Source organism: Callithrix jacchus, chromosome 7 (genome assembly GCF_049354715.1).
Source record: "Callithrix jacchus isolate 240 chromosome 7, calJac240_pri, whole genome shotgun sequence".
In the NCBI taxonomy this organism is placed as follows: domain Eukaryota; kingdom Metazoa; phylum Chordata; class Mammalia; order Primates; family Cebidae; genus Callithrix; species Callithrix jacchus.
This window is the reverse complement of record NC_133508.1, coordinates 80,480,366-80,506,945: the sequence shown is the minus strand read 5'-3', so window position 1 is coordinate 80,506,945 and position 26,580 is coordinate 80,480,366. Positions and strand designations below refer to the sequence as shown.

The window sequence follows — 26,580 nt, the reverse complement described above, 5'->3', positions numbered from 1 at the left end:
CCTCCCTTCCTGCCTTCCTCCAAAAAATTTAAAAAAAATAAAAAGAAATAAATAAAAGAAATCTATGAAACAAAGATATCTGAACACCCACAAATATTTAGAAATTAAGCAAAAATACTTCTAAAGAACCAATGGTCCAAAGTAGAAATCACAAGTAAAGTCATATGGTATTTTTAATTCAACAAAGATAAAAATACAACATATCAAAAGTTGTAAGATGTAGCCAATGCAATATATAGAGTGAAATTTATAGTATTACAATGCTTATATTAAAAAGAAAGAAAATCAATGATCTAATCTTGTAGCCTAAGGGAAAAAAAACACAACAAATTAAAGTCCAACTAAGAGAAAGGTAAAAAAAAAATGATGATAGGGACAGAAATCAATGATACAGTGGAAAAAATATCAATAGACAAGAATCAATGAAACTAAAAGCTAGTTGAGAGGATCAATTAAAATGATAAACCTCAAACCGGATGAATTAAGAAAAAGAGAGGAAAAAATGCAAATTACCAGTATCAGGCATGAAAGAGAGGACTCTGTCTCTCTCCTAGACATTAAAATAATAAGAAAATATTATCAACAATTTTAGGCTAATCAATTCAATAACTTAGAAGAAAGGCAAAACTTCCTTGAAAGACATGCTACCAAAGAAGAAATAGAAAAACCCGAATAACTCTAGAATTAAAGAAATTTAACTCTTAATTAAAAACAAAACAAAACAAACGAACAAAAAAACCTTCCCTGGCTAGGTATGGTGGCTCATGTCTAACTCCAGCACTTTGGGAGGCTGAGATGGCTGGATCACTGGAGGCCAGAAGTTCGAGACCAGCCTGGCAAACATGGCGAAACCTCGTCTCTACTAAAAATACAACAATTAGCTGGGCGTGGTGGCACACACCTGTAATCCCAGCTACTCGGGAGGCTGAGGCACAAGAATTGCTTGGACCCAGGAGGCAGAAGGCAGAAGCTGCAGTGAGCTGAGATTGTGCCACTATACTCCAGCCTGGGTGACAGCGTGAGACAGTCTCGAAAAGAAAGCAAAAACAACAAAAGCTTTCCTACAAGACATGTGCAGGCTATGAAATAATAAAAAATACAAATATTGGTCTCTGCTCCTGGCTCTTACATAAAGCTCCTAAAATCATTACAGAGAGGGGCAGTAGGAGAATCTTTCCCTCTAATATCTAGTCTTTGACCCTAGTTCATGACCCAGAGCTCTTAAGACCTTTGTAATTCCCTGATTGATAAGAGCATCTGACACAGAGTTGCTAAACTCCTTCCAATTTCCCGGGTGATAGGAACATATTTTATTCTCATGAGGTGACTTCTAGATAGCCTTATGTTGGGTGCTGTTGGCAGGGGAACCAACCATGTAATTAGAGGGCTGGAACTTTTAGCCTCACCCCCCAATCTCTGGGGATAGGAAAAGGGCTTAAGGTTGATTTGATCACCAGTGGTCAATGATGCAATGAATCATGCTTATGTAATCCTCCACAGGATTTACCGAAGCCTCCACAAAAACCCAAAAGGACAAGGTTCAAAGAGCTTTCACAATACTGAACACATAGAGGTCCCAGAGACTGGTGAACCCCTTACCACATGCCATGCCCTGTGCATCTCTTCCATCTGGTTGTTCATCTGTATCCTTTGTGATAGCTATCCTTTATAATAAATGGGTAAACACAAGTAAAGTTTCCCTTAATTCTGTGAGCTGCTCTAGCAAATAAATCAAACCCAAGAGGGGGTAGTCTTGGAATTCACAATTTATAGCTAGTTGGTGAGATGTATAGTTCGTGAGATGTGTAGAACTCACATCACTACTATTTGTGATTAGCATCTGAAGTGAGGTATAGTTTTGTTGCGCCTTCAACCTGTGGGATCTGACGCCATCTCCAGGCGGATAATGTCAGAATTGAATTGAATTATGGGACACCCAGGTTAGTGTCTGCTGAAGAATTTGCTTGATGTGTGGGAAAAACTGCCACACATCTGATGTCAGAAGTGTGTTCACTGATGCATGAGAATAGAGATAAAAACTGCCTTCTCTTCAGACAGGCCTAGATTTTGCTGTTGAATTCTATCAAACATTCCATGAAAAATATTACTAATTATACACAAAATTTGTAGAAAGATGGAGAAATATTTTCCTGCTTATTCTGAAGCCAGCATTACTATATTACCAAAACTAAACACATCACAAGAAAACTATAGACCAGTATCTCACGATCAAAGACACAAAAATCCTTTAAAAATGTTTAACAAATTGAATACAGCAATGCGTAAAAAGAACAATACACTAAGACCAAATGAAATTTATCCTACAAATCAAAGACTGGTTCAATATTCAAAAATCAATAAGGAGAAAAAAATTAATCAATGTAGTTCATCATATTAACAGACTAAAAAAGAAAAGCCATATGATATTCTCAATATATACAGAAAAAGCATTTGACAAAAATCAACATCTATTCATCATAAACGCTCTCAAGAAACTAGGAACAAAAGAGAACTTCCTCTACCTAAAAAAGGCTATCTATGAAAAACCTAACACCATAATGGTGAAAGACTAGAAGTTTTCCTCTTAAGACTGGGAGCAGACAAGGCTGTTCACTCTCACCTCACCTATTTAATACTGTTCTGAAGAGTCTAGCCACTGCAGTAAGGTAAGAAAAAGCAACAAGACATACAGATTAAAGAATAAGAAATAAGACTGTCTTTAGTAACCGATGACATGACTGCCCATGTATAAATGGTACTGGCACAAAGTCATAAATCAACATAATAGACTAGGGAGTCCGGAAAGAGACCTAACATATATGTTCAACTGATTTTCAACAAACATGACAAGGTAATTCAATGTAGAAAGCAGAGTCATTAACAAATGGTTCTGGAACAACTGAACATCCACGTGCAAAAAGTGAACCTCAACTCTTACCTTTTACATACACAAAAATTAACTCAAAATTCTAAAACAAAACAAGAGAAAACTTTTTGACTTTGAACTGGGGAAAAATTTCTCAGATGCAACACTAAAACCACAGTCCATAAAAGAAAATGTAGAAAATTAGACTTTACCAAGATTAGAAATTTCTGCTCTATGAAAGACAATGTAGAGAATGCTAAGAAAGATAATAAAATATCTGCAAATCACACAAAGTATCTGACAAAGGGCTTCTGTCCAGAAGTTTAAAGAACTCTTACAATTCAATAAGATAAACAAACAATTAAAAAATGGCAACAGATTGGGAGAGTTCTGTAAAGATTTAAAAAATGGCAAACAGCCAGGCGCGGTGGCTCAAGCCTGTAATCCCAGCACTTTGGGAGGCTGAGGCAGGCGGATCATGAGGTCAAGAGATCGAGACCATCCTGGTCAACATGGTGAAACCCCGTCTCTACTAAAAATACAAAAAATAGCTGGGCATGGTAGTGCGTGCCTGTAATCCCAGCTACTCAGGAGGCCGAGGCAGGAGAATTGCCTGAACCCAGGAGGCGGAGGTTGCGGTGAGCCGAGATCGCGCCATTGCACTCCAGCCTGGGTAACAAGAGCGAAACTCCGTCTCAAAAAAAAAGGCAAACAAACATATGAAAATATATTTATCATTGCCAGTCATTACTAAATTGCAAATTAAAACCATAATTTTAGATATTGAGATATCACCGTACATCTATTAGAATGGCTAAAATCAAAAAGACTGATACAAGGATATAGAGCAACTGGAACTCTCTTTCACACTGGTGGAAAAGCAAACAGTTTGTAAGATCACATTGGAAAACAGTTACTATGGGACCCAGCCATTCCACTCCTAGGTATTTACTCAAGAAAAATGAATACATACATTCACACAAAAACCTGTACTCTGTACTCATGTTTATAGTAGCTGTATTGATAGCTAATAAAAACTGGAATTAACCCATAGATAGATAGATAGATAGATAGATAGTTACTAAATACTGGAATTAACCCATATATATATTATCATATATTATTATTATATATTATATAATTATATTATATATAATATATTAAATAATATAATATATCGAATATATTTAATAATATAATTATATATTATAATATAATTTAATAATATATATTATTTACAATATGTTATATTATATATATGGGTTAATTCCAGTTTTTAGTATCTATCTCTCTTTCTCTCTCTCTATATATATATATCTTTTGACCTTTGAGTAATCAGACTGTGTTACAGCCATACAATGAAATACTAATCAGCAATAAAAAGAACAATTGATGCACATGGCACATGTATGAATCATAAATGCATATACTGAATTAAAGTTGTAGACTCAGAAAGCTTCATGTCATATGATTCCATTTATATGACATTCTAGAAACACTACAGTGGTTTCCAGGGGCTGGGGGTAAGGGGAGATGTTAACTACAAAGGAGCAAAAAGGGATATTTTAGGATAGAAATGCACTACTGACTGTAATAGTGGCTATACAAAGTATGTATTCCTCAAAATTCACAGAACTACACTAAAAGGGAAATTTCATTGTATGTAAATTAAACTTCAATAAACTTTAATTTAAAAAATTATTTTATTTTAATTGTGACAGAGTCTCGCTCTGTTGCCCGGGCTAGAGTACAGTGATGTGATCTCGGCTCACTGCAACCTCTGCCTCCTGATTCAAGCAATTCTCCTGCGTCAGCCTTCCCAGTTGCAGGGATTACAGGTGTGTGTCACCACACCTGGCTAATTTTTATATTTTTGGTAGAGATGGAGTTTTGCCATGTTGACCAGGCTGGTCTCAAACTCCTGACCTCAAGTGACCTGCCTATTTCAGCCTCCCAAAGTGCTGGGATTACAGGCGTGAGCCACTGCACCAGGCCAATAAACCTTAATTTTAGTAAAATTATGATACAAGCCATACAATTGTATATTATTCATTCATTTTTAAAATGAAGTGAATCCAAGTATGCTGGTAATAGGATAATATCTAACCTACATTCCTAGAAGTAAAAAGCAAGGTACATGATATACTTTGGATATCTGTTGTCACTCAAATCTCATGTAGAAATGTAATCCCCAATGTTGGAGGTGGGACCTAGTGGAATTGGATCATGGGGGTGGATTTCTCACGAATGATTCAGCACCATTTCCTTGGTGCTGTCCTTGTGATAGTGAGTGAATTTTAACAGTATCTGGTTATTTAAAAGTGTGTGGCACCTTCCCTCTCTCACTTTCTCTAACAAGTGCCACGTGACATGCCTGCTCTCCATTTGCTTTCTGCCATGATTTTAAGCTTTCTGATGCCTCCCGAGAAGGTAAGCAGATGTCAGCGCCATACTTCCTGTAAAGCCTGCAGAACTGTGAGCCAACGAAACCTCTTTTCTTTATAATTTACCCAGTCTCAGATATTTCTTTGTAGCAATACAAGAATGGCCTAATACATAAAATTGGTACCAGGAGTAGAGTATTGTTAGAAAGATACCTGAAAATGTGAAAGTGACTTCGGAGCCGGGTAATGCATTGAGGCTGGAAGAGTTTGGAGGGCTCACAAGAAGACAGGAAGATGAGTGCAAATTTGGAACTGCTTAGAGACTGGTTAAATGGTTGTGATCAAAATATTGACAGAGCTTTGAACAATGAACTCTAGGCCAACAAGGTCTCAGATTGAAATGAGGAACTCATTGGGAAACGGAGCAAAGGTCATAACATATTATGCCTTAGCAAAGAGTTTGGTTGGATTGTGCCCTTTCTCAAGGGATCTGTGTAAGTCTGAACTTGAGAGTGATGATTGTGTATCTGGCAGAAGAAATTTCTAAGCAGCAAAGCATTCAAGATTGTCTGCTCTTAACAGCTTACACTCAGATATGGATGCAAGTAAATGACTTAAAGTTGGAATTTATATTTAAAAGGGAAGCAGAGCATAAAAATTGGGAAAATTTGTAGCCTAGCCACGTGACCAAAAAAGAAAAAGCTTTTTTTTCTCTTTTTTTTTTTTTGAGACGGAGTTTCACTCTTGTTACCCAGACTGGAGTGCAATGGCATGATCTCGGCTCACTGCTACCTCCGCCTTCTGGGTTCAAGCAATTTTCCTGCCTCAGCCTCCCGAGTAGCTGGGACTACAGGCGCGCACCACCATGCCCAGCTAATTTTTGTATTTTTAGTACAGACGGGGTTTCACCTTGTTGACCAGGATGGTCTCGATCTCTTGACCTCGTGATCCACCCGCCTCGGCCTCCCAAAGTGCTGGGATTATAGGCGTGAGCCACCATGCCAGGCCAGAAAAAGCTTTTTAAGAAGAGGAATTCAAGCAGGCAGTGGAGCAACCACTTGCTAGAGACATTTGTGTAACTAAAAAAGACCCAAGTGCTAATATCTAAGACAATGGGGAAAAGGCCTCAAAGGCATTCTAGAGATTTATGAGGTAGCCCTTCCATCACAATTCCTGAGGACCAGGAGACAAAGATGGTTTCTTGGGTCAGGCCCAGGGCCCCACTCCTATGGAACCTCAGGATACTGCTCCCCACATCCTGGCCACTCCAGCTCCTGCGATGTCTCAAAAAGGACAAGGTACAGCTTGGGCTGCCACTTTGGAGAATGCAAGCTGTAAGCTTTGACAGCTTCCATGTAGTGTTAAGAGTGTACAGAGTGCAAGAATGGTGGATTCTTGGCAGCTTTCACCTAGATTTCAGAGAATGTATGGAAAAGCCTGGCTGCTCAAGCAAAACCCTGCTGCAGGAGTGGTGCCCCCACAGAGTCCCCACTAGGACACTCCCTTGTGGAGCTGTGAGAAGGGGGCCACCATCCTCTAGTCCCCAGAACAGTAGATCTGCCAGCATTTTACACCCTGCACCTGAAAAAGCCTCAGGCACTCAATGCCAGCCCATGAGAGCAACTGCATGGGCTATACCCTGCAAAGCCAGAGGGATGGAGCTGCCCAAGGTCTTGGGAGCCCACTTCTTGTCCCAGTGTGCCCTGAATGTGGGACACAGAGTCAAAGAAGATCATTTTGGAGCTTTAAGATTTAATGACTGCCCTGCTGGTTTTCAAAGTTGCATGGGGCCTACAGCCTCTTTCTTCTGGCTGATTACCCCTTTTTTGGAATGGGAATGTTTACCCAATGCCTATACTCCCATTTTATCTCAGAAGTAAGTAACTTGTTTTGATTTTACAGTCTCATAGGTGAAAGGAACTCATTTCCAGATAAGAATTTATATTTGTCATTTAAAAGTCAATTTTAGTTTTTATTATAACTCACTTTTTTTTTTATATAACTCAAATTTAGACTTCAGTTAATGCTGGAATGAGTTAAGACTCTGGAGGGACTACTGAGAAGGGATGCCTGTATGCTGAAAGGTGAGAAGGACATGAGATTCGTGTGAGTCAGGGACAGAATGACATAGCTTGAATATTTGTCCCTGCCCAAATCTGAAGTTGAAATGTAATCCCCAGCCAGGCTCAGTGGCTCAAATCTGTAATCCCAGCACTCTGGGAAGCCAAGGCGGGCAGATTGCTTGAACCCAGGAGTTTGAGACCAGCCTGGGCAACATAGCAAAACCCCACCTCTACCAGAAATATAAAAATTAGCCGTGTGTGGCTGTATGCACCTGGAGTCCCAACTACTTGGCAGGCTGAGGTGGGCTAATTGCTTGAGCCCAGAGGTAAAGGCTACAGCAAGCCGAGATTGCACCACTGCACTCCAGCCTGGGCAACAGACCAAGACTCTGTCTCAAAAAAAGGGAGGGAGGGAGGGAAGGAAGGAAGGAGGGAAGGAAGGAGGGAAGGAGGGAGGGAGGAAGGGAAGGAAGAAAGGGAGGGAGGGAGGGAGGGAGGGAGGGAGGGAGGGAGGGAGGGAGGATGGGTGGCTGTAATCTCCAATGACGGAGGTGGGGCCTGGAGGTGGGTGACCAGATCATGGGAGCGGTTTCTCATGAATGGTTTAGTACCATCCTCTTGGTGCTATTCTTGTGACAGTGAGTAAATTCTTGTGAGATCTGGCTGTTTAAAAGTATGTAGCACTTCCTCTCTTTCTTTCACTCACTTGCTCCTGCTTTTGCCATGTAACATGCCTGTTCCCCTTTGCCTTCTGCCATGATTTGAAGTTTCCTGAGGCCTCCCTGGAAGTGAGGCAGATTCCAGCACCATACTTCCTGTACAGCCTGATGAATCATAAGCCAATTAAACCTCTTTTCTTTATAATTTACCAGTCTCCAATATTTTTTCATAGAAATGCAAGAACCGCCTAACACACAGTACAGAAGAGTAAATACAGTACATTCCCATTTATGGAAATGTCAGCTGTCTCTGGGGAAGGGGTCTGAAGTGGCAGTATATACCCTATGTACTGTTTGAGGTGTTTCATTGTTTTTTTTTTTTAACCGCATGCCTGTATTACTTTCAATTAGAAAAAGTAAAAGAAACCTATATACTGGTCAAGGAAAATTCACAGGTGCCTGGGCCAAGGGACTGAGTTGCACAGGCTTACAAAAACACAGAACACAAAGCCAGACACAGAGGCACTCAATAAATAGCTGGAGGAAGCAAAATATTTGGAATCAATTCAGAATTCAGAAGGCAGACCCTGGACAAACAGATCTCTATCTCAGCACTGGACACGCACCCCGAACAGCCGTTGCTTTACACAAGGAGCTAAGCTGAGATTGCGAACGTTAGAAAAGAAAGGGAGCATAAAAACCAAATACCCTGGATTTACTTTGGAGCCAGCTGTTCCTCAGCATTCCTTTGCAAGCACATTATGTGTCCTAACCAACCTCAGCCTTCTAAGGGATGGGAAGGCAAGTCCTTCCGCCAGAGAGCAGAGCCCACCCCTAGCACTGCTGTTGTGGTCCAAGTGCCCAGACAGTTCTGGGCAGCCTTTCCTCCAGCCCCTCCAAATGAGAAGAAACAAAATGACCCTGACAGTTTCACTGCACTCCAAAGACAATCTGAGCACTTCAGCTCCTTTTCCACACCAAGGCTTCAGAAAAGAAAACCAAAAAAAAGGCGAAGGTGGATCGGTAAGCAAAATCCCTTAGTAGCATTTGGTAAAAGGAACTCCCTGGGTTATGCGTGGATTCTTTCAGATGTCAGAGAAGCCAGCAGCTCCAGAATGCAAAATGGACAGAGAAGGAAAGTGCTCAAACTCAAGACAGCCTCGCAAATTTCTCTTTGTTCCCTGCTTTATTTGGATATGCCTCCCTGAAGCCAGCTAGTTGGTCCCAGCTTCCAAAAAAGTTTGTTTGGCCACTGATACTAGGTCTAGGAGCTTCTGTGCTTGTCAGCCTTGTCTGGCCGCCTCTGGATACCTGGCTTGCATGGGGCAACCATGTAGGTTATCATTCTGCAGATACAGGCTGTGTGACCAAGTGCAAGCTCCAGAGGCATGATGGGAGTACGGCAAAGCAAGGACCTGGAGTAGGAACCAGTTGAAGGTAGAATCCTTTCCAGGAACCCACAGACTCCAGAGCATAGGAGAATATGACTGGCTGTGGGAAGCAGGGTTTCTGGCTCTTGGGCCTCACACCGGGCTGTCTAGTCAGCAGAAGGAAACAGGAGCACTTACCGGGGGAAGATGGCCGTCATCAAGGCTGAAGCATAGCCGGGCTTGCAAGCTCCCTCTGAAAAGTTTGCGTACTTAGTGGCTAATTCAGCAGGCCTATGGGAAGAGAAGGAAAGTTACAGCTTGCCAGGCACTGAGCACTGAGTGGGTTATTAATTCATGGGGAGCTGTAGGTGTTTAAACCTTGAATGAAGCTTCATTCTCTACAATAAACACTTCAGGCACTTTTCCACATTAAGGCTTTAAAGGTAAAAACAAAACAAATACCTAAACCCTAAAGGAATAGATAGATAAATAAGCCAGGCCCCCAGATGGAATCTGTAAAAGGAACTTAACTGGTTTTGTGTGTATATATATATATATATATATATATATATTTTTTTTTTTTTTTAAGAGACAGGGTTTCATTATGTTGCCCAGGCAGGTCTTGAACTCCTGAGTTCAAGCGATCCTCTCACCTTGGCCTCCCAAAGTGTTGAGATTACAGGCATTGAGCCACTGCGTCCAGCTCATGCTCATATTCTTTGCAGGAAGCCTGATACCAAGTAAGTGAGGAGCTCCATCAAGGCTCCAATACCTGGGGCAGTGGTGCTTGGAGTTCACAGAATAGAGCTACTCAGGCTTTGATAGTCAGAGGCCCTGGCCTTTTCACCTTCCTTATATGTTCCTACATGGCCAGCCTCATCTGCTTTTATTCTCTCCACTCATGCTATGATCCACCCAGTGAGAACCATTACTGAATAGTGGGAACTGTCCTGAACAGTGACTGAATACAGACTAAATAATTGTGTGTCATTGGGGCTACTGATGTAACCAACTAAAAAGCTGAGGATGCTTTCCTGGTCTCTGCCTGGAATATTATTCCTTATCCTTCTTCACCTGGCTAAAAACTGTTGGTCCTTGATGACTCAGCTTAGATATCAGCTTCACTGGGAGTGATTCCCTGATGCTCAGATTCAGCTAAGTGCCTTCTCTGTGTTTGTACAGTTGTTCCCCCTTGCCCCTCATATCATATACTTACCCCCAGCACTTGCTATTCTGTAATTTTTGGTAGTATGTCTCCCTTGACACACCGTAAACTCCTAAGGTCAGAGTCAGATTTAACCCTGCCTAGCCCCTCAAGTGCCTTGCCCAGATGGGCACAGAGAAGATTCTTGTAACTTTCTTACGGAACAAAATGACCCTGACAGTCTCACTGCAGACAAGGCAATCTCAGGAATCTACAAGGCTGAGACTGCTGCATATTCTTCAGAAGGCTTGTGTTCTAATCCTGGCTTTGTTGCTGTGTGACCACAATCATGCCACCTCACATCTTTGGGTTTCAACGTCCTTATGCATTTGACGTGGGGCTGGAGTCACTGCCCTGCCACCAAAATCTCTGCACTAGGCAGTCTAGAGAAGATCACAACCAAAGAACAGGATATAGTCAGTGAATGGGTTCCGGGACTGCTGGGGCTGGAGGCCCTGCATGCTGGGGCACCTGAGAGAGCCCTGGCTGGCTGCCAGTTCTGAGTCCCCACCTCCTCCGCCTCCACCCTTGGGCCTGCTGCCAATACTCTGGTGGCCAGCTGCTCTACTATGCTGGGGCCCTGTGGCAAGCCTACCCTCCGGGCTGCCTTGTGCAGGGCCTGGGCAGGGTGGGTATGGGGTGGTGGTACCAGAAATGATGATGCCATTGCCTAGTGTGTGTCAGGTCTGATTCAGCCTAGACCCCTCGGGCCTAGCCCAGAGCCTTACATAGAGTAACTGCTCATTGAATATAGACAAACTCATTTGTACCAATGCACAATTTCTTTTAGAAATCTACATTTTTGGGCTGGGTGTGGTGGCTCATGCCTGTAATTCCAGCACTTTGGGAGGCTGAGGCAGGTAGATCACCTGAGGTCAGGAATTCAAGATCAGTCTGACTAACATAGTGAAACCCCATCTCTACTAAAAATACAAAAAATTAGCTGGATGTGGTGGCAGGTGCCTGTAATCCTGGGCTACTAGGTAAGCTGAGGCAAGAGGATCGCTTGAACCTGGGAGGCAGAGGTTGCAGTGAGCCAAGATTGCGCCATTGTACTCCAGCCTGGGCAACAAGAGTGAAACTCTGTCTCAAAAAAAAAAAAATAAATCTACATTTTCAAGCTTCCCCTACCAATGAAATTCGAAGGCTGAAATGCAAACCTGAAGGCTGAGTGACAAGCTGAGGGGTTGGTACTTTATTTGGTAGGCAAAAGAAAGCCAAAGTTTTAGCAGGAGAAAAACAATCTTTTCTTATGTAAACAACTGTATTTCTGAAATGAAATATAAACCTCAGTACACTTACTGAATTTACTAGAAGCTTTTTGGCTAGGAACAGTGATTAAAATGTTCTAGAGTTTTTTCAGTTAGTTCTCTCAACAACTCTGTGAGTTGGTGCTATGAATTAATTTACACACAAGGCCTAGACAGATGAAGAGACTAATCCAAGATCATAGAAATGGTAACACTGGATTTGAACCTAGGTCTCTAACACCAGTGTAGGAACTCTTAACGGCACTGCCACCAACACGGTCACAGAGGAAGGCACAGGACAGCACAGGAGTGGTCAACACAGTCGTAGACGGGATGGAGAAGACAGTCCAGAAGGCCTCACACAGCTCTGGTCTGCGGCAATGAGGCATTCTGAGTCCCTTCATGTCCTGTCTCCCAATCCCTTACCATCTGCTTGCCTGCTTTGTGCTATGAGTTCCTATGGTCTTTCTGAATTCCAGAAAGTTTCACAAACAGCAGAAAGATGAACAGCAGGTGTCCTTCTTAACACAGTGCAGGGCAGAAATAAATGCACAACAGACAAACCTTTGGCTACCTTTCTTCTCTCTAGTTTACTCCATCAACTTTTGGCAAGGTGCTTAAAGAATAAGGGCTGTGGGACAGTCCAGGGGGCACAGGATCATGTCATCTACAATGTAGATGAGGGAGCTGGGGCCCAGTAGGGAAGGCAGGAGATACTGCTCTTTCCACAACAGTACCAGGCAGTCCAATATCAAGGATGATGGGCTCTAAGTCAACTCCTCACTTAGAAAGCGACAGTAACTCCTACAGTGTACAACTCTGGGTACAGTGGGTCATGTCATTACCAAATTAAAATGCCTTAGAAATGGCCTCCTGACTATCCCAGTGAGAGAAGAATAGGGGGAGTGTTGGGGATTCTGAGTCATCCAGCAGGCTGGGACCTCTGGGGCAGTTAGCGGTCAAAACCACCAAGATTAACGGTCGCCAACTCCCTGGGGCCAGAATAGTTAGTCTCTCTAAGGCACTCAGACTCCAAATGCCAGCAGGCCCCCACAGATGTCTGATCAAATCATTCAGCCCTTGTTCTTCTCCTACTCTGCAGCTGCCTTTCATTTTGGGAGATTTCGCATTAAACCCAGTAAGAGCACCCATTGTCCTGCAAACGTGACTACCAAGCCCCTGGGGTGAAGAGTGTCTCCACTGTACTCACAAGAGGAAATCCAGATGGACAGGCTGGAGCCCCAAAGAAGGAGCCAAACGCTTCCACTCTCCTGCTTCACTCAGGAGGACGAGATTAAGGAATCAGGCCAAGCAATGGGTCATACATAGAAAAAGCATCAGATCTGGAATCAGAAACTTTCACAGAGGACACTGACAAGCAAGTGACGGAAAATGTGATTTTCAGCTTCCCCATGTGCAGTGGAAACTACCTAATTCCAAGAATCCCATGAGGATGTGGTGAGGAAGCACATCTGGAAGGGATGGCTGTCCTCTGGGGCGCCACACATGCTGCGTGAGACATGTGGCTGCCAGGAGTGCCTGGCCTGGGTTCAGATTCGATCACAGGGAAAGTCACCACATGATATCCAGTGGGAGGGTGCCCTGGCTGACGTGTATGAGAAGCATTAGCATTTGGGAGATGAGGAGCAGCACTGCAGGAGGCTGAAAGGAGCAGGAGAGTGTGATGCTTCGGTGAAGGAAGGGGCTCTGAAAGGACACAGAGACCAACTGCGTCACACACTGTGTAGGCCCAGTAACGTGTGGCCGCAGGACTAACCGATGGATTCAGCAACAGGGAAGTCACCTCTGACCTCGACAACAGGCATTCCACTGGAATGTGGAGGTGAAACTCATTTCAATGGGTTTAAGAGAAAACGGGAGGAGAGAAACTGAAGTCATGAAATACAGACTAGTTTTAGGAGTTTTGCTATAAAGGAACAAAGAAATGGGGCAATAGCTGGAGCGGGAAGCAGGGTAAAGTATTTTTTGAGGTTAGGAAATATTTTCACAAGTTTATAAGCTGATTAGAATAAAAAAAAAAGTGGGCTGGGAGCGGTGGCTCATGCCTGCAATCCCAGCACTTTGGGAGGCCGAGGTGGGCAGATCACGAGGTTGGGAGTTTGAGACCAGCCTGACAAATTTTGTGAAACCCTGTCACTACTAAAAATACAAAAAAATTACCCAGGCATCGTGAGCTGAGATTGGGCCATTGCACTCCAGCCTGGGCAACAGAGCAAGACTCTCTATCAAAAAAAAAAAAAAAAGAGAGAGAGAGAGAGAGAGAAAAAAGCTCCCAATACAGATAGGGCAATTGTAGGGAGTATGTCTTTCTCCTCCCTCTGCCTCCAGATGGGGTCTCACTCTGTCATCCAGGCTGGAGTGCCCTGTCTCAATCTTGGCTTACTGCAATCTCTGCCTCCCAGGTTCAGGTGATTCTCCTGCCTCAGCCTCCCAAGGAGCTGGGATTACCAGCGCATGCCACCACACTGTGCTAATTTTTGTATTTTTAGTAGAGATGAGGTTTCACCATGTTGGCCAGGTTGGGGGAGAATGTCTTTGAGAAGGCAGAGGGGGAAAGGATCTAGTACAAAAGTGAAAGGGCTGGCCTTAGCTCTGTTGCCTTAGCCTGCCTTGGCCAGAGATGCCTATTCAGTTTAAGTACCACTTCCCTTATGAACTTGCCATGATGCTTCCTTTCCCAGGTAGAACAAACCAATCCCCCTGTGGACCTGAGCTACCTAGGGCAGACCTTCATCTTCGCTTGCTCACTTATCCCCCTACCCTACTCTCCTACCGCCTGCCCCTTTCTGCCTCTCTTTTTTTTTTTGAGATGGAGTCTCGCTTTGTTGCCAGGCTGGAGCGCAGTGGCGTGATCTGGGCTCACTGCAACCTCCGCCTCCTGGGTTCAAGCAATTCCCCTGCCTCAGTTTCCCAAGTAGCCAGGATTACAGGCACATGCCACCATGCCCAGCTAGTTTTTTGTATTTTAGTAGAGATGGGATTTCATCATGTTGGCCAGGATGGTCTGGATCTCCTGACCTCGTGATCCATCTGCCTTGGCCTCCCCAAGTACTGGGATTATAGGTGTGAGTCACTGTGCCCGGCCTCTGCCTCTCATTTCTACATGCAACAAATATTTAGAGGCAATGGAATCATTCTGCTTGGATTTTTATACTGGCTCTCTTACTAGCTGTGTCATTTGGGGCATGTTTTTTTTTAACTGTTTTGTGCCCTTAATTTCTACATCTTTAAAACAGGGATTACACTAGTACTTGTTTTTTTTTTTTTTGAGACGGAGTTTTGCTCTTGTTACCCAGGCTGGAGTGCAATGGCACAATCTCGGCTCACCGCAACCTCCGCCTCCTGGGTTCAGGCAATTCTCCTGCCTCAGCCTCCTGAGTAGCTGGGATTACAGGCATGTGCCACCGGGCCCAGCTAATTTTTTGTATTTTTAGTAGAGACGGGGTTTTACCACGTTGACTAGGATGGTCTCGATCTGTTGACCTCGTGATCCATCTGCCTGGGCCTCCCAAAGTGCTGGGATTACAGGCTTGAGCCACCACGCCCGGCCCTAGTACTTGTTTTATAAAAAATTTTTAAGAGTTATGCTGAGAATGAAGGGCTGGCACTAAGTACCCAGAGGCTTAATCAAAGCCCATGCTACCAAGCTAGGGGGACTTACATGAGCGTGTGGACAAGCCTCTCCGCACAGAGCTCGCTCCATCCACAGAGGACGGAATTCTTCAGTTCTATCCTCTACCTTCCTGATGAGGATGCATTTCTCCAAATACTAGAGAGTTGCTTCTGGATAATGACATGACGAGGGAAGTGGCAGAAGCAGCTTTGCCTAGCTTGAGTAATCCTATTCTATCATTAACCATTTTCACTTTAATTTTTTTTTGGAAATGGACTTTGCGGCCATAGATCCTCTCAAGCCCCAAGACGGAAATGTTTCTCCTTAAGGACAACTTCCATCTCCTCTGAATGCTGCCAGTCTGATCTGTTACTCCAGGTCTGCTGGGTCTTCTTGCATTGTCACCAGTTTCTTCATCTACCCACATACAGGCTGTGCCAACCCATTCTACCCTAGACATCACTGATACTTTGCTCTTTGTGACCTCCAGGGTAGACTCGGGTTTCTTTACAGCTTTTGCCCCACATACAGCCATCTATGTCAAATGTCCCTCACTTTAAGTAAAAAGGGACTGCTTAATCTGAGCCATCTAAAACATGTGGTATTTCTCAGCTCCTGAGGCCCTGCCTTTAGCTCTTGCTGCTAGGCACTGCAACACCTTTTCATCTTGTTTGATCAGTGATTCCAGAGCTGACATTACTACAGGTTATATTTGTCTCCAGGACCTTGTAATCGACTTCATCTTAGCTGGAAGGATGCTCCCCAGTAAGTTCTCCAAGTGCTTCAACAGACAATTCTCATGGAAGCACTCCATCAGAGATCTGCTGTGACTCTCCAATTCAATTTTGTTTCCACACTATTTCCTTAAAAATAAAAACACATCCTCTTTCTGGGTGGTAGTGAAAAACACGAGGGAAGTAACATTCACTGAGCACAAACCAGGTACCAGACAGAAGATCGAATGGCGGATCAAATGACCTAGTTTAGCTTTACAACAATCCTCCAAAAGCAGTACTTCCCTTAGACCCAGGCACGTGGGGCGGAAGGAGTCCAGGAGAAGCCACGGTTGGAAGATGTGCTGTTCTGTTTACACGATAAAATTTCAAATGATACATTTAACATGACCAGAAAATAATTACCATTCACACTGTCCCTAGACGCTCTGGGTAACACTGGTGTGTGAGGTCATAACCAACCAAACAGTGTCACCTTTGAGAGAGTCACTGGAAGCCAGTACTCACGGGCCTCAGGAACAATAGCACAGCCTCAGGAAGTGATATAGCCAGCATTATGAAATGATGAAATGATGTAGCCAGCATGAAACGAACGGTACTGGAGAAGTGTAGGGAGAAGATCACTGTTTCAACAAAACAATTTCCAAAAAGCCATGGCAATGAGTACTAACAGCACTGCTACTTGTTTTTTTGAGGGTGGCGGGAGATATGTAACTTCCCAGGAATGATACATTTGACAATAGAAAACACAAAGAGATGGTTCCTGAACCTGAACAGAAAGAGGTGGTGACTGGGTAGCAAAAAGAATTTTCAGGTGCACTGATTGGATAACAAACGAATGCATACGTATCTCTTCTCTACACATTGTTCTAAATCCTTAGTAAGTCATTACAGCATACGTGGACCCAACAACTGGTTTGTACAGGCAGAGGCCTTGCAAAACATACTTGGTCAGAGCCCTGTCTACCCTTGGAGCTGCCCTATTTTCATTTTTGACAAGAGAAAACTGACTCCAAAACTCTCTCCTGTTCTTACCAAAGCCCCTGCTTTCTTTGCTGTAAAGCACAATCAGCTTAAGGTAAGAGGACTGGAGTTTAAATCACCAGTTCTACTTACTAGATGTGTAACCTCAGGTAAGACACAATGGTTTCCTTAACTCTTAAAACAGCTACAGTAATGTACATTTCATAGGGCTGATGGGAAGATCAATGAACACCTACAGCAATGTGGGTGAGTGTCCTCTGAAAGGTTACACTGTTCCTACTGTTTTAATGTTTGACTTCTGCTTTTACTATCCCTTCTAGATTCTTTTGGATTACCATCATAGTTTCAATAACTTAAGAAGGAAAATAACTGCTCCTTTATTTTTCTTATTTGGATTCTCTCTCATTCGCGTGGCTGTCTGTAAATATATGCCTATTAGGCAGGGAGGTCAGGAGACTTCTGGGGACAGAAAGGGAGGGTCACTAAAAGGATGCCAACATCTATGAGCAGGAACTTGTTACACACCAACATCCTAGCACTTATGTGAGCCCCATGGAAGGGCTACATCTCACAAAATTTGTAGTGAAAATTGCACTCAAACCTTGTGTTCAATTCTTCTCTAGGTCCCCAGTAGAAGATAGAGGTCACTATCATGATTCCAGATAACGTTGTCCCTAAGTCCACTAAGTCCAGGCTCTCAAAGCAGGTTTCACAGTTCAGGGGTTATGTAATAAAGGTTGGAGTTATTCAAAGCCATAATACAAACCAGTGCGTCTTCCTGGAGCAATACATGTACTTGAAGATATAAGGAAGAATGTATTAAGAAAACACATATGTACTATGGTGTAGAATGCAGAAGGAAGGAAATCAAGCAATGAGAGAGACATTGCCGACCTGGATCTAGAGGTTTACAAGTTGATTTCTTTTTTTTTGAGAGAAGGAAAGAAAAAAAAAATAAGGAGAGGAAGAAAGAGGAAGAGAAAGAGGGAGAGTAAATGGAAATATTGCTTTATTTTGAAAAAAAATTGGGTATTAATAATGGCCAATCAATGTTTCATTTAAACTTATGGGTAGGTGTGATGTGGTATTGACAAGAATGTGTATTTTGTGTATTTGAAGTGGAGAGCTCTATAAATATTATTAAGTTTACTTGTTCCGGATCTGTGTTCGAGTCCTTGATATCCTTATTAATTTTCTGTCTCATTGAATCTAAGTCTCATATCTGGGTGTTAGGATCGTTAGCTCTTGTTGTTGCATTGATCCTTTTACCACTATATCTTTGTTGCTTTAAAATCTATTTTATCCGCTACGAGAATTGCAACTCCTGCTTTTTATTTATTTATTATTTATTTTTGCTCTCCATTTGGTTGGTAAATATTTCTCCATCCCTTTGTTTTGAGTCTTTGTGTATCCTTGCATGTGAAACAGGTCTGGATGTAACATGCCATTGGGTTTTGGCTGTGTCTTTTGATTGGGGGATTTAGTCAATTTATATTTAGGGTTACTGCCATTTGATGTTGACCGGCTGTTTTATCCATTCGTTGGTGTAAATTCTTCTTTATGTTGATGCTCTTTATTTTTTGGTGTATTTTTAGAAAGGCTAATACTGGTTGTTTCTTTCTGTGTGTAATGCTTCTTTCAGAAGCTCTTGTAAAGCAGGCCTGGAGGTAATAAAATCTCTGAGTTCTTGCTTGTTCATAAAATATTTTATTTTTCCTTCAGTTGTGAAGCTTAGTTTGGCTGGATATGAAATTCTGGGCTGAAGGTCCTGTTCTTTGAGGATGTTGAATATTGGCCCCCACTCTCTTCTGGCTTGTAGAGTTTCTGCTGAGAGATCTGCTGTAAGTCTGATAGGCTTGCCTTTGTGGGTAACCTGACCTCTCTCTCTGGCTGCCCTTAGTATTTTCTCCTTCCTTTCAACCCTGGTGAATCTAACGATTATGTGCCTTGGGGTTGCTCTTCTTGAGGAATATCTTTGTGGTGTTCTCTGTATTACCTGGGGTTGAATGTTGACCTGCTTTGCTAGTTTAGGAAAATTTTCCTGAATAATATCCTGAAGGGTATTTTCCAGCTTGGATTCATTCTCTCTGTCACATTCAGGTACACCTATCAAATGTAAATTTGGTCTTTTCACATAGTCCCACATTTCTTGGAGACTTTGCTCATTCCTTTTTATCCTTTTTTCTCTAATCTTTTCTTCGCGTTTTATTTCATTAAGTTGGACTTTGACCTCTGATATCCCTTCTTCTGCTTGAACAATTCGAGTGTTTAAACCTGTGCATACTTCTCGGAGTTCCTGTATTGTATTCTTCAGTTCCATTATTTCACTCATACTCCTCTCTAAGTTGTCTATTCTCATCAGGATTTCATCAAACTTTTTTTCAAAGTTCCTAGTTTCTTTATGTTGGGCTACAACATGTTCTTTTAACTCACCGAAGTTTGTTATTATCCATTCCTTGAAGAGTGATTCTATCATCAGGATGCGCTCGTCCTCCATCAAGCCTTGTTCCATTGTTGATGTGGAACTGTGATCATCTTTAGAGGGAGAGGCGTTCTGACTTTGAGTATTCTCAGCTTTTTTACGCTGGTTTCTTCCCGTCATTGTAAATTTATCCTCCTGTCGTCTTTGAAATTACCAACTTTCAGATCAGGTCTCTTGAGTGGACGTCCAGGTTGTTAGTTCCCAGGGCCAGAGCAGTGGCTTTAAAACTGATGATGCTTTTCTGCCCAGGATTCTCCTGTCTGGCTTCCTTCTTGTGTCCGTAGTAGGCGACTCTGCCTTCCTGGGGCTCCAAACTTCGGTCAGAAGGGGAACCGGTCCCGTTTACTCTGCGCCGAGCGCTGCCGCGCCGAGGTGCCGTCACAGCCGCTGCGCCGGGCTCTGGTGTCCTGCTGGGGACCCGTGCGGGTCCTCCGAACCTGTTTACTCTGCTCCAAGAGCTGCTGCACCGAGGTGCCAGAGGAACCGCTGTGCTGGCCACGAGAGTCGCGCTGGCCACCCGTGTGTTTCCTCCACTGGGGGATCTTCTGTTCTGTGAGCGACCAGAATTTGTCTGAAAGTGTGGCATCCTCTAGTTCTCCGTGCTTTCCCTGAGAGCTGCAATCCCGGGATGTTAGCGATCGGCCATCTTGGATCATTCCCCCATTTATCTATTTTTCTATTATTTTGCCAATACCATGCTGTCTTGATGTATCTTGATAGCTTCATTGTAGTTCTGAAGTCAGATACTGTCAATCTTACAACTTTATTCTGTGTCAGTATCATGTTGGCGATTCTGGGTCTTCTGCCTTGCATATAAACTTTAAAATAAGTTCGTTGTTATCCATAAAATTACTTGCTGAAATTTTGATTGTGATTACATTGAACTTCTAGATCAAGTAAATAAATAAAAAATAATAAAACAATTAGCTGATTGTGGTGGCACATGCCTGCAGCCCCAGCTACTTGAGAGGCTGAGGTAGGAGGATCACTTTGAGCCTAGGAGGTTGAGGCAGAAGTGAGCCATGGTTGCACTTCTACACTCTAGCCTGGGCAACCCTGTTTAAAAAAGCCCTAAACCCCACAAAACCTAATATTGAATCTTTCTATCAAAATACTCATTCATCTAGATTGCTTTCATTAGTTTTGTAGTTTTCCTCATTCATGTATGAATCTATGCACACACACATTCACACATATTTTGTCAGATTTATCCCTAAGTATTTCCTTTTTATAGGCACTAATATAAATGATACTGTGTTTTTAATTTTAAATTCCAGTTGCTTCTTGTTGGTATATAGAAAAGCAATTGCCTTTTGTCTATTAACCTCACAGCCTGAAAACTTGCCTTAAATGCTTATTAGTTCCAGAATGTTTTTGCCAGTCTTTGGGATTTTCTACATAGACAATCGTGTCATCTGTGAACAGAATCAGTTTTATTTCCTTCTTCTCAATCTGTATGCCTTTTATTTCCTTTTCTTCTTACTGTGTTAGTGAAGACTTTAGTGTAATGTTGAACAGGAGTGATGGGGGGGACACTCTTGTTTTTTTCTCAATCTTAGGGGAAAAGCATCCAGTTTCTCATCATTAAGCATGATGTTAGCTCTAGGTTTTTGGATCAAACTGAAGAAGTTCCCCTCTACTAATAGTTTGTTGATAATTTTTTTTTTAAATCATGAATAGGTATTGGATTGTATCAAATGGGTTTTTTTTTTTACATCTATAGACATGATTATATGATTTCTCTTCTTTAGCCTGTTGATGTAACAGAATGTTATTCACTGATTTTTGAAAGCTGAACCAGCCTTGCATATCTGGAATAAATCCCACTTGGCTGCAACATGTAATTCTGTTTATACATTGCTGACCTCACTTTGCTAATAATTGAGGATTTCTGCAGCATGTTCATGGGAGATATTGACCTGTAGTTCTCCTTTCTTATAATGTCTTTATTTGAGTAGTAGGGTAATGTCTAGGGTAATGTTGGATGCATAGAATGAGTGAGAAAGCATTCTTTCTGCCTTGATTTTCTGGAAGACACTGTAGATAACTGGCATCATTTTTTCCCTTAAATTTTAATAGAATTCACCAGTGAAACCATCTGAGGCTGTCATTTCTGTTCTGGAAAGTTGTTATTAATGATTTAATTTCTTTGGTAGATATATTTTTATTCAGATTGTCTGTTTCTCCTTGTGTCAGTTTTGGTGGTTTGTGTCTTTCAAAATCAGTCCATTTCATCTAAGTTATCAGATTTGTGGGTACAGAGTTGTTCACAATATTCTTTACTTATCCTTTTTTTCTTTTTTTTTTTTTGAGACAGGGTCTCACTCTATTGTACAGGCTGGAGTTCAGTGGCGTGATCACAACTCACTGCAACCTTGACCTCTTGGGTACAAGTGATCCTCCCATCTCAACTTACTAAGTAGCTGGAATTACAGGCACAACTGGCTTTTTTTTTTAAGAGATGAGGTCTCCGTACATTGCCCAGGCTGGTCTCCACCTCCTGGGTTCCAGCGATCCTCCTTCCTCAGCCTTCCAAAGTACTGGGACTATAGATGTGAACCACTTCACCCAGCCCATTATTCTTTTAATATCTATAGATTAGTAGTGATAATCTTATGTTCACTTCTGATATTAGTAATGTATATCTTCTCTCTCTTTTTGGCCAGGTTTATCAATTTTATAGATATTTGCAAAGAACCAGCTTTTGTTTTGTTGATTTTCCCTGTTTTCTACTCTGTACTTTTATCACAGCCTCCTAAGTACCCACTCCCTTTCCATTCTTGCCCCTCTAATCAAATTACCTTCCTGTAGCCAAAGACATCTTCCTAAGGGTCTAAACTGATTACGTCACTACTCATCTGCTTAAAACCCTCCAAGGCATCTTTTGCCCTTGAGATGAAGCCCAAATTTCTTCTTGTTATCTCTAAAGCCCCATATAATTTGGTCTCTCCCCATTCCTCCAGACTTCTCATGTTCCACCCTCATATCTCCTGGAGTTTGGCAGCATAGAAAAGACAAATACATCTTTACACATATATTTATTTCAGTTATAGATAAGGAAGAGATAAATTAGTCGATATAATGTATAGAAAGTTCTTCAATTGGCTGAGACCATTGAGAAAAACTAGAGAAAAGGTTGGTAACCAAAAACTAATATAAAATGGATTTCTGAAAATAGTTTCTAGAGATCTATAGCCCATAATGAAAGTTTGAAAAAACTACAGAAACATCAAATATATTTTTTTCATTGTAAAGGTGGAATAAAAACAATATTTAGAACCAAAAGAAAAGAAAGTAGCTACAATTCCACTATCCTAACATAACTATTATGATATTCTGCAGTAGTTGTTATGTTACATTCAGATACAATTATAGTGACAGGCTTGAAGGTCACTTCATGGTTCCTGACCCTGGCATATTAGAATCATCTGGGAGAATATTTAAACATAAAGGAACCTGAGCCCAATTCCTGATCAACTACATCAGAATCTCTGGGTAGTGAGGTCTTGGTTATGAATCACCACACATAGACATACTCCTATGTACAGACAGATTTATTCTTGGTATCAATTACCTGGGGAAGTGGAGACTTCTTCAGACAGGAAACAGAATCTTTTATTAAAGCAGTAGTTCTCAATTTGGCTGCATATTAGACTCACCTGGGCAGCTTTAAAATTCTATGCAAAGGCTGTGTCCTCGCTCTAGACTTCAAAATCTCTAGAGGATGGGATGCAGGCATCAGTAATTTTTTAGGCTCCCCAGGTGATTCCAATATGCAGTCAAGGTCAAAAAACACTGTGCAGAGAGAGCCCTCCATGAGCTGCAAAGGAGGAATTTCGATCTTGTCACATAGTTCAAGATGTCCAGGAGAAAGTCTTTGAACAGTGGGCTGTGAAAAAGTCTAGATGTCACGAAGCAAAGAACCTAGCCAAATCCTGCAATGCTGTGCTTTCCTGTTGTGAAGTAAGTATGGCCCAGGCTCATGCTAGCTATAGAAGGGACAGAATTCTGCATTTTGCAAAGCAGACTACTCCTTTGGATTTCTTGTCCTCTCAAGGTTAATTTCTCTGATGTCCTCTTTTAATCTTTAGTGTAATATTTTTAGCTTTGCTTAGAGGAGCCAAGAGAAAGTAACCTCCCGCCTACCTACACACATACCTCTTTCCTCTTTTTCTTCTTTAAGGCATTAAAGAGAAGCTGGCCCTCTGAAGTCAGCATGATGGTGGCATAAGTTCTTCAAGTGACAGTTTCTCCAGGAGATGGTGAAAGTCAGTGTTAGATAAAGGAAGGGGCCACCTGACAGTCCTCACCACTGCACTCTCTTCTCCCTAAAAATCTTCTAATAACAATACTTGAAAGATCTGGACTTTGTTATTAAAGATTGCTCTATTCTCTCTTACTCATACCCTCTTCCTTCTGTTCTCAATTGATTGAACAAATATCTACTGAATATTTACTATGCACATAAACACTATACTAGGCATTGTGAATACATCTGTAAGCAGAAGATTCATAGTTCTTGCCCTTACAAAGCTTACGGTATAGTACAAACGCAGGATCGAACTGACTGTGATTCTGGGAAAAAACAGAAAGCTATGTTGAATGGTGAGAAAAGTAAAAAAGTTTGGAGCCAGGCAGAGAAGGGTTCAAATACTGGCTTGATCACATTTAGTTCTGTGAATACAAGTAAATTACCTATCCTGTCTACAGTCATTTTCACATTTGTTAAACTGCATTTAAATAACATCTACTTCATAGAGTTGCCCACCATTTATCCATGCAACAAATATTTATTAATTGATCACTAAGTAATACAGTAGACACTGGTTTGGGTGCTAGAAAATAGTGCGGAACAAAATAGAAAAAAAAACACTGTAGTAGATGGAGACAGACAATAAACAAGTAAATAAAACATACGAAGCATTGGAGAGTGATAGGTACCCTGGAGAAAATGACACAATAAAGGGGAATGGGGAATGCCAATGGGGGATGGGGCTATGCTTTTAAATGGGATGAGCAAGAAAGACTTTATTAAGAAGGTGACATTTGAGCTATGTTTAAAAAGGGGAGGGAGTGCACAATCTCTGCAGGTAGTTGGGGAAGAGTGTTCCAGACAAAGGAATGAGCAAATGCCAAGAGTCTGAGGCAGAAACAGGCCTGGAGTATCTGAATCACAGCAAGGAGACCAGGATAAAACAATAAACAAGAAGGAGAGTAACAAGAACCAGGGTGTAGACCATGTAGGGCCTTGGTGAGCATTGTAAAGGTTCTGGCTCTCATTCTACAAGAAATGGGGAGCCACAGGGGAGTTCTGATCACAGGAGTAACAAGATCTACCTTGTACTTTATCGGGATCACTTTGGGTTCAGTGTGGAAACAGACCACAGAGAAGCAAGTGAAAATCTGGGAGACTAGTTGGGAGTGCAAAAATTAAGTGGGAGATGATAATGGTTTGAACAGAGTGATGATATAGAGGTAGTGAGAAATGGCTGGACATAAGGATAGTTAAGGTAAAGCTAATAGGGTTTACTGATTATTAGATTTGAGTGTCAAAGAAATGATGCTACAGTATTTGATGTGAGCAACTGGAAGGATGCAGTTAGCTGCCATTTCCCGGGATAGAAAAGATTCTGGGAGGCAGGGGTGTGAATCTGGAGTTTGGTTCTGGACATGTTAAGTGTGAGATGCCTAATACACAGCCAAATGAAGGAGGCGATTGGGTAAATGAGTCTGGAGTGTAGGGAAAGAGAACTGGGCTTGATATAAATGTAGGTGTCATCAGCATATAGATGATATTTAAAGGCATGATACTGGATGAGATTATCTAAGCAACTGTTGTGGGAACAGGTAACATAGAAAGTACCTAGTGTACCACTGGGCATATAGTAGGTGCTCAATAAATGCTTTCCCTTGCAGCCATAGGGAACTTGACAGGCTGTTTTAGAAGTAGTAAACCCACACCCTTCGATAGCTCAGCTGGTATAGCAGAGGACTGCAGAGGTTCGCAACTACCGTCACCCTGAGAAGTAATAAACTCACCTCAGGCTGTATTTAGACTGCCCCATGTTTATACACTATTACAAATGACCTGGTTTCACAAGACTCTGGGGGTTGAGTTGTTTGCTTTCATTTTCATGTTTTGTGTCTTCACATGGAATTCCTTATACAGTCAGACTGAGCATTAAAGTCCCCATGCTCTCGCCCACATGGCAACTATAAAACACCACATTGTGGCAGCAGACAGGAACTTTCTCAGAGCACAGAGCAGCTGTCCACACGCAGCAGAAATAGATGAAACTTCCATTTAATTAAATGTGCTCTCAGAAGGCCCACATCGGCTCAGCAAACTCACACCTGATCACCAAGATCTGGCTCCTTCAAGGAATCCGGATGGCTCATCTCTCCCCTAGACTAATGGGCACATTCCTGACTCATCATGTCATATTCTTTATAACAGAGACTGAGATGTCCTTAGGGTTCTGTCTGGAATGCTCTGCCTCTCTTCCTTTGACTCTGTTCAAACGTCACCTTCTCAATGAGTTCTACTTTGACTGTCCCATTGAAACTTGCAATCTCTTCAACAGCATTCCCTTGTCTTTTGCTCTATTTTCTTTCATAGCACTTACCACCTTCTAAAATCCTAAAAACTTTATTTATAATACTTTTTGTTTATTGACTGCCTTGTTCACTGGTATATTCTCAAAGGACAGAATATTGCCTGATACATATTAGTTGCTCAGCAAATCTGTTGATTGAATGAGGGAGTGTCCACTTTATTGTTGGGGCAAGAGTCTTTACTCCTGAGCCTTTTCCCAAGGCCCTCAACTTTGAGCCAGACCACAGCAGACCCCTTTCAGACAGCAGATGTGCCCCCTTGGAGGAATGCAGCAGCTTGAGTGCCCAACCCCTGGGGAGACAGGGTCAATTCTTGGGCAACCACAGGCTAGTAA

At 42.1% G+C, this 26,580-nt stretch overlaps 1 protein-coding gene and 1 long non-coding RNA gene across 25 annotated transcripts in view; one reads left to right on the top strand and one right to left on the bottom strand.

Annotated features, from left to right (window-relative positions):
- Positions 1-26,580, bottom strand: part of ST3GAL3 (ST3 beta-galactoside alpha-2,3-sialyltransferase 3) — a 238,927-nt gene that overhangs the window by 93,688 nt on the left and 118,659 nt on the right. For 19 of the 24 annotated variants that reach the window (XR_013519985.1, XM_017974624.5, XM_017974627.5 and 16 more), the window contains one exon: positions 9,541-9,633. The exons of the other annotated variants lie outside the window; for them this stretch is intronic. Coding sequence is in view for 18 of the 19 variants with exons in the window: in XM_017974624.5 (XP_017830113.1) it covers positions 9,541-9,633 (93 nt within the window). In the remaining variant the exon portion in view is untranslated. The remainder of the gene's footprint in view (positions 1-9,540; positions 9,634-26,580) is intronic. 24 annotated transcript variants of the gene reach the window in all.
- Positions 6,473-8,162, top strand: LOC118142920 (uncharacterized). The gene is made up of 3 exons (XR_004726813.3): positions 6,473-6,548; positions 7,264-7,334; positions 8,081-8,162. It is a non-coding gene; the product is annotated as an uncharacterized LOC118142920 (long non-coding RNA).